Source organism: Carassius auratus, chromosome 26 (genome assembly GCF_003368295.1).
Source record: "Carassius auratus strain Wakin chromosome 26, ASM336829v1, whole genome shotgun sequence".
NCBI lineage: Eukaryota > Metazoa > Chordata > Actinopteri > Cypriniformes > Cyprinidae > Carassius > Carassius auratus.
The window spans coordinates 5040646-5049265 of record NC_039268.1 but is presented as its reverse complement, the minus strand read 5'-3'; the positions used below and the strand labels follow the sequence as shown (position 1 = coordinate 5049265).

The window sequence follows — 8620 nt, the reverse complement described above, 5'->3', positions numbered from 1 at the left end:
TAAAAAACATCAAATTCTCACAGATGAATCTGAGAGTAAGATGCATACCTGACTTTTAGAAAAATGCATAGTATGAAGTGTGTGGACACCCTTCATCCAATGGGCTCATTCTGGCTGCAGAATCACCCTGATCATCTTGCAAACAGTTCCTTAAGGACTCAGACCAAGACAAACATCCCCCAAGATGGTGAAAGGAAGTAATAATTGGAATTTGCATTGATCATGTAGCGTAATCACCTCTTGAGTCAAAAGGCATTTTGCATGAAACACAATGGGAAATGGCACACCCTCTACAGTGAGCAAAATATATTTTAACTCTTAGGATCTATATTACCTTTTTTAAGTCTACTTCTTGCAAAATTGAGACCATTGTACCAGTCAACCTGAGACAATACAAATGACACTAAACATCATTGTAAATATCTCTTGCATTCATGTGGAACATTATATATGTACTGTTGACCATTCTGGGTGAGCTGGATGATGTAAAGGAGGGTTGAGGGGAAGAATAGGGATGAGGAGGAACCAGTGAATATGTGAGAGATGTTTTCCTGCATTTTCTCTCTGTGAGATGTACAGTAAAAACAGATGTCTGTATGTTAATGCAATGTGTGTGTATTGTCCGTCTCAGAAGATCAAAGTGTCTACTTACAGTGCTTATGTCTCTTTTTCGGCTACTAGAAGATAAAGAGTGTTTCAGCATTGATGCTGTTACTGGAGCAATCAGCACCACGAGAATCCTGGACAGAGAGGAGCGATCCAACTACTCACTCGTCATCACTGCAGCTGACCATGGGCATCCACCTCTGAGCTCTACTGCACTGCTGCACATCACCCTCTCAGATGAAAATGATAACAGCCCCTCATTCACTCGGAAAAGCTATCATTCCAGCATTAGCGAGGGGTTCCCTGCAGGTTCAGAGATCCTACATCTGATGGCATGGGATCCAGACGAGGGGCCCAATGGTGTAGTGACCTTCTCCTTGGTGGAGGAAAATTCGGGAAACTTTTATGTTGATGGCTCTACTGGTGTGATAAGACTCACAAAGCCATTGGACCGTGAAACTCGTTCCCAGCATGTTTTCCGTGCTGTAGCTACTGACGGCTGCAGCCAGGGCCCACGCAGCTCAGTCGCTACAGTTACAATACAAGTGGAAGATATTAACGACAATCCACCGGCATGCGACAAGTCCATACGGGTGTCAGTTTCTTCCATAACCACACGCCCCAGTCAACCCATTATAACGGTTACAGCCCAGGATCCAGACCAAGGAGACAATGGGACAGTAGTTTTTAGTTTAGCAGATGAAGATGAGATGTTTTGGGTTGATGAGTCTGGAGCTGTGAGGTTGAAAGCCCCCCTGAGTGATGAGGTGTATGGGACAAAGCTGCTCCGAATACGGGCTGCGGATCTAGGTAGACCTTCTCTCAGCTCTAGCTGCCTTGTGCTCATTCAGCTTAATGGTGAAGAGCCACCGTTACAGTTTACTGAAGAACTCTATGAAGTCACGATGCCAGAGAACAGCAAGACAGGTATTCTTTGAGCAATATTTTAGTTCACAAATCTGAAATATTTTCTTACCTTCGAGAGGTTCTTCTTTACATTTCACAATTGATTTACCTAGTTGTCAAATTAGAGGTCCGTATTTCTGAGGTCAGATCTTGTGGATATTAGACTGACTGTTTTTGTGTTTACCACTTCTTATTATAAGGTTCTTGGGTGGCAAATGTTGTAGCTCATGACCAGACAGCAGATGAAGGAATGATCAAGTACAGTATTTTTAGTGGCAATGAAAATGAAGCCTTCACTATTAACCCAATTACAGGTGAGAACCATCATATTTCAAAAGTGTAAAAAAAAAAAAAAGCCTTCATATATATATATATATATATATATATATATATATATATATATATATATATATATATATATATATATAATATATATATATATATATATATATATATATAATATATATATATATATAATATATATATATATTTTTTTATAAGAGAAGACTAATATATTATATAAATAAAACCACCATAATTATGCATATAATATGCCCACATAGGCTCCTGTCAAAAAAAGTATTCAACGATAATAATTGTTAATACTGTAATGTATTTAAAATCTATTGTTTTTATTATTATTTAGCAATTGTATTTATAGAAATAATAACAGTATAATGTTTTGTAGTATAAAATGTTTTGTAGTAGGAAGTTAGTGATCCAGGGGCATTGTCAATCTTTTTATTTTTTTGTAAATTTCCCCTTGACAGGTGATATCACAGTTAGGGAGCAGAGACTGATGGACTTTGAGGTACAGCATAAAAATCACCTACTGGTTTTGGCTGAAAATGGACACCAAACATCCTATACCAGGGTGGCTATCACTCTACTGGATGTCAATGACAATGCTCCAGTGTTCAAGCAAAGCTACTATAGAACAGCTGTATGGGAGGGACAAATTCATAACACCTATGTCATGCAGGTAATAATCTTGCGCTGTTGTTTCACAATGCCATGATTGTTATAGTAATTGTTTTTTTATGGAATAATTTTTTCTAAGCAACTGATTCACACAAAAGCACAAAGAGACTTTATATAACTTCAGAATGAAATAAGTGGCTACTGTGAATAAAAATTAAATCTGTATGATCATAAGTTAAACGAAAATGATTTTCAAGTTACATACCAGACTTTAATTTTTTAGGTGTTAGCGACAGATTCTGACAGTGGTGTAAATGGGCAGATCAGCTACTTCATTGTGGATGGGAATCACAATAATGCATTTGTGATCGATTCTGTTCGTGGGATTCTTGCCACCAATGCTGTCTTGGACAGAGAAATCGTTTCATCCTACAAGTATGACACACCTTCTTGGCTTCTTCTTCACTTAATTTTAGATTGAAATGGTCTATTGAAAATTGATTGACCAATCATGGATGCCCTTTAGACATCATTATTTCATTTTCTGGTTTCTCAACAGGCTAGGAAGTTCTATTTATTTATTTATTTATTAACATATGTATTTTACAATACAGGTTAATTCTTCAGGCTGAGGACATGGGGAGTCCTCCCCTTACAGGCACCTGCACTGTCCGTGTCCAGGTTGTAGATGTGAATGACAACAGCCCTACGATTCCATCCATGGAACCAGTGACCATTGCAGAAAGTATGAAACATATCTGTTTTTGTTTTTCTGTATTTGTTCTTGTACAAATGCCAACATTCTGAGACTTTTCTAATTTTATTTAAAAAGTTTCAATGTGTTGAAGAACAACAAACTGAAAATATGTGTTTCTTTTAATCTGCACAGATCTTCCTGTTGGGTATATTGTCACACAAGTGACTGCGAATGATGTAGACCTTAGCCCTTCTGCAACATACAGATTAATAGAGAAGGATCAGACCAGTAGAAGTTTTGCAGTTGACCAGTACTCTGGAATAATTACCACAACTAAAAGTCTGGACTATGAAGATCAAGCTGTCTATACATTGAGAGTGGAAGCATCAGACTCTGTTCATCAAACTGAGGCTGAAATCTCAATCAAGGTGTTGGATGTCAATGATAACCCTCCAGTCTTCTCTCAGGAGTCATACCAGGTAAATGTATTATATCAAACTATTGTAAGGGGCCTTGATTACTTTGTCAATGTTTATTTTTCAATAATGAACAACTGGCTATTCATTACCTCCTTATGCATATTAGTATTGTACAGTGGCGGCTCGTGGGGTTTAAAACAGAGGAGGCACACTAACTGTATTTGTCTGGGGATCCCTGCCAATTATTATTATTATTATTATTTGCTTAACCATTTTAAAATGGCTTTTTGGTTGCTTTTACTCAGAAAACCTGAAGAAAACGACACAGCAAGATAATATAATTTCACTTACCTGGCCTATAACTTGAAGGAAACATCCATCCCTTTTTAAAAGTCTGTGTTAAAAGAGCCGACTGCTGTAATGTTAGCCTATATCCAGCTTAGACCTGTTCTCCCTTTATTTTTAATTCGTATATATACCGTTTGAATGACAGTTTGGTAAATCTGTTAGCGATCCAATATTCAATATCACAACTCATGAGTTCATTATCAGTGCAGTGGGAGACATACAAACTAATATCATGTAATTTATGTCTCTATGATGATTGGTTGATATACCAGAAAGGAGCCTAGCCTCCCTTGCGTTGCAAGGTTTCTTTTCTCAACACTACTCAGAGCTGAAAGTGAACACTCAATGGTGATTGGCAAAAAAATTTTTACCAACAGAGGCACGAGAGCTCAGCTCTCACCCAGCGTCCCCTCCCCTTCTCTATCATTTAGCGGTTGTAATTACATCAGCAGATTTGGTACATTCGTGATAGAAAAGCAGCGCTTTCCAACTTTAGTAACATGTTATGGTATTACAGCTGTGAAATAAAAAAAAAAAAAAAAAAAAAAAAAAAACACACATTCTGAGACATGAAAAAAATTTAATTGTGAACTTTATTATCATTAAATCGTCCTCCTCCCATTTTCACCTCAAAATTTTGGGGAAGCTGTCCCTCCCCTGCCTCCGCCGACAAGCCACCACTGGAATTTTAGGATAATATCATGCACTGTCTATGCTTTTCTTACTTGACCATATTTTGCTACACACATCCAGATTGTGTTGCCGGAGCAGACATCAGCAAACTCATATGTTGTGTCCGTATCAGCAACTGATAAAGACTCTGGCCAAAATGGAAGAATTTCTTACAGGCTCCTTTCTTCCCCGGCAAGAGGATTCTACATTGATCCTGACAATGGTAATTTTCTACAAAAATTATTCGCTCACAAACTACAGCAATACAAGAAATTTTAACTCACTAGATGAAATGGTAGTATAATGAAAGTATTTTGGATATAAAGAATAAAACAATGCTTTGTGTAAAATAAGAATTAATGTGAATTTTATACTGCCTACAGGTTCAGTGTTTACCAACAAACCTCTGAGCTATGTTACAAATGGAAACATGTTACGGTTACTGGTGGAGGCACGTGACAGTGGTGACCCAAACCTATTTAGTGTCACTTCTGTGGACATAGAGGTGGTGGACTTTAATGATAATGCCCCGTTCTTCACGCAGAACTCATACAAGGTGAATGTTCCTGAGGATGTATCTGTTGGAAGTACTCTCCTCACTCTCTTCGCAGAGGACAAGGACTACTCAAATAAAAACACCCATTTGGAGTATGCAATCGTAGGTGGAAATGACGAGAGGCGGTTCAGCCTTGAAATTGTTAGCATTCCAGGTAAAGCCCAAAGCCGAACTGTTGGCCAAATAGTGCTCTGTGATAATCTGAACCGGGAGGCCACAGACACTTATTTATTGACTGTGACTGTAACAGACAGGGGAAGCCCTCCCCTTAACAGCTCGACTTTGGTATCAGTCAAAGTCCTTGATATTAATGACAATGCACCTGTTTTCAGTAGTCCAGAATACCATGCACAGGTCTCTGAGAACAGCCCCTTAGGGACAGCCCTTATCTATGTCTCTGCCAATGATCCTGATCTAGGGGCAAATGGAACCGTAACGTACAACATCATCTCAGGTAACAACAGAGGCCTGATCAGAGTGGACCCTGCAACAGGTATTCTTGAAGTTAATGGTACATTGGACTATGAAGAGGATAGTAAATTTACCCTAACAATTCAAGCATCAGATGGTAACCCAAGTGACAAAAAGATATCTTTTGCCGTTGTTTACATATTGGTACTGGATGAGAATGACCATTCCCCATTCTTCATGTTCCCCTCCCAAAATTGCTCTGTGCCTGAAAACCTGCCAGCTTTTACCCATGTGTGCACAGTAAATGCTGTTGATGAAGATGCAGGAACCTTCGGACTACTTACGTATTCCATTTTAACCCCGTGTTTCGTGGATTATGACAGTAGCAACCCAGAAAAGAAAGAAGCCTTTGGTATTGATCCTCTTACTGGAGACATCCATACAAAACAGACGTTTGACTTTGAAGGAGAAAGTGATTTCTGCTTTGTGGTAGAGGCACGTGACAAAGGATATCAAGTGGCAACCTTGAGAGTACAAATCGAAATTGAAGGCATTGATGAGTTCAGCCCCATCTTCACACAGAACGTGTATCATTTCTCTCTGCCGACCAATGTCAAGGTTGGCCAAAGTATAGGCCAGCTGATGGCTATGGATCATGATGGTGGTCTGGATGGTTTGGTGGAATACTCTTTAGTCAACCCATCCCCATTTTTCAGTGTCAACAAAACAACTGGCTACCTATATATCTCAAACTCTGTGTATCCGAAAAGAAGTCCCATCTCAAATGAGACAATAGAGGACCTGACTGTTCTAGCAAGCAGCCCCAAACTAGACTCCAAGACGTCAATCTGCCATGTAGTTGTGAACATATCCAGTTTAGCAAAGGCTCTGACAAGTGTTGATCTCAGCGTCCACACTGCCAGTCTCACTGTGTCATTGATAGTGTTCCTCCTACTTTTAATAAGCTTCATTTACATTGTTCTAAGGTATAGGTTCAAAGAGAAATCCGTAAAGAAAGCAACTTCCTTATCTGCTAACCTCAACCACGAGTCTGACTCTTTAGCAACAACAAGTGAGAACCTTAACATGTGGGGAAGAATAGATATCCCAAACCCTTCAAGAAACTCAAACTCAAAAACCTCGAGTGGAAGAGGATCTACCGAGGAAGAGACTACTGAAGATCAAGAGATCAAAATGATCAACAAGTTTGCATGTTTTAAACAACTCAGCTCTGTCACAGCACAACTCTCAGACTCAGGGATCCCTGGGGACTCAGACCAACTCTCCTTCCACTCGGTATATGAAGACCCATCTTCCAGTGCCAATATAGGTATAGTCCAAATAGTGGACATGCCCAGTTCTGAAAGTCTCCATAATTTCAAGGATGAAGGAGGGGGTGAAGGAATGCTTCCTCAGGTGGTCAACATGAAGGAAGTGGAGGAAGTCATGAGAAGGTGCATGTCTATGTCTGATGACCAAGGTTTAGTTGAGGGCTCACTCACCAATCTGATTTCCTCTGAGGAACAGCTACATGGAAGCTACAGTTGGGACTATTTTCTCAACTGGCAACCACGCTTCCAATCTTTGGCCTCTGTTTTTACAGACATTGGGATGCTTCCAAATGAAGGAATGAGTGCCAGAGATTTGGAGCCAGAGTGTCAGAGCCTTTTACGCCCACCTCCTCTCATCACAGCCGTTGCCCAGCCAGGAATACGTGCTGTCCCTCCCAGAATGCCATATAGAAGATCACCACTGGTCAGAATGCCTACATACACCAAGACACACACTAGAAACACAGAGTTGACTCATTCAGCAATGACTCCTAGTTTCTCCCCCTCACTGTCAGTACTTACCGTTAGGACACCTAGTACCTCTCCAGTGGTCTCAGAAACAGGTTTGGGATGCTACACAAAAATTGCAACACTGCCAAGAGAAATCTTGGATGAAGCAGAGATTCAAGTGTAATCTTGTAATTCAAATATTGTCTTTTTTTTTTTTTTACAAATGTAAAAATCTTTACTTCTTTAATTTACAATGTGCTTTTTTGTTTTAGGGTACTATTTGAATGCTTGTGTTTTTGGGAAAAAAATATTTATTGTATGAATCAAGATGACTGTAAAGACTAATTTTATTTTTGATAAATAATGCTAATTACCAAATTTATAACTATAATACAACACACAAACATTTTATTATGTTAGCTTTAATCTTATCTTTGTTTTGTTTTTGTTTTCTGTGTGTGTTTTTTTCTTTTTCTTTTTCTTTTGCTTATTTTTTTATTTATTTTTATTTATATTTTTTTTTTGCTGATTCACTTAAATTAGATGTTGTTCTCATTATCTCATTTTAATTTTGCCAAATACTTTCAGAATCCTGAATTAGGGGGACTAGGAAACAGAAAGCTATGCAGTTATCTTTCTAAGTACACTGAATGTGTGTGTGTGTGTGTGTGTGTGTGTGTGTGTGTGTGTGTGTGTGTGTGTGTGTGTGTGTGTGACCCTGGACCACAAAATCAGGCTTAAGTGTCAATTTTTCAAAATTGAAGACTTTTATTTATATAATGTTTGTTAGGATTGGACAGTATTTGGCCTAGATACAACTATTTTAAAATATGTAATCTGAGGGTGCAAAAATCTAAATATTAAGAAAATCACCTTTAAACTTGTCCAAATAAAGTCCTTAGCAATGGATATTACTAACCAAAAATAATGGTTTGATATATTTATGGAAGGACATTTGCTAGATATCTTCATGGAACATGATCTTTACTTAATATCTTAAAGGGGGGGTGAAATGCTCGTTTTCACTCAATATCCTGTTAATCTTGAGTACCTATAGAGTAGTACTGCATCCTTCATAACTCCAAAAAGTCTTTATTTTTATTATATTTATAAGAGAAAGATAGTCTGTACCGATTTTTCTCGGAAAAACACTAGCGCCTAGAGGCGTGACGTGTGGGCGGAGCTAAAGAATCACGAGCGCCAGTAGGCTTTTGCTTTGATAGCGTTTGGAAGCTGTGACACAGATCCAGAGGCTGAAATTTAACAAGAGCAGCATCAGCAAAGGTGTCTCTATGTGGTATGT

At 38.6% G+C, this 8620-nt stretch overlaps 1 protein-coding gene across 1 annotated transcript; it reads left to right on the top strand.

The window, feature by feature from the left end:
* The first annotated feature begins 659 nt into the window (after positions 1-659).
* LOC113043954 (protocadherin-23) lies at positions 660-7658 on the top strand. Its single transcript, XM_026203507.1, has 8 exons — positions 660-1533; positions 1713-1826; positions 2283-2494; positions 2717-2868; positions 3048-3178; positions 3323-3609; positions 4651-4792; positions 4953-7658. The coding sequence occupies exons 1-8, from the start codon at positions 660-662 to the stop codon at positions 7499-7501; spliced, it is 4461 nt and encodes a 1486-aa protein (XP_026059292.1). The 3' UTR covers positions 7502-7658.
* Positions 7659-8620: the final 962 nt, after the last annotated feature.

Coding starts and splice junctions, on each gene's coding strand:
- LOC113043954 (XM_026203507.1), top strand. CDS start 660: ATGTCTCTTTTTCGGCTACTAGAAGATAAAGAGTGTTTCAGCATTGAT. Junction 3,610..4,650: donor TCTCTCAGGAGTCATACCAG/GTAAATGTATTA, acceptor ACACACATCCAG/ATTGTGTTGCCGGAGCAGAC. Junction 4,793..4,952: donor CTACATTGATCCTGACAATG/GTAATTTTCTAC, acceptor TACTGCCTACAG/GTTCAGTGTTTACCAACAAA.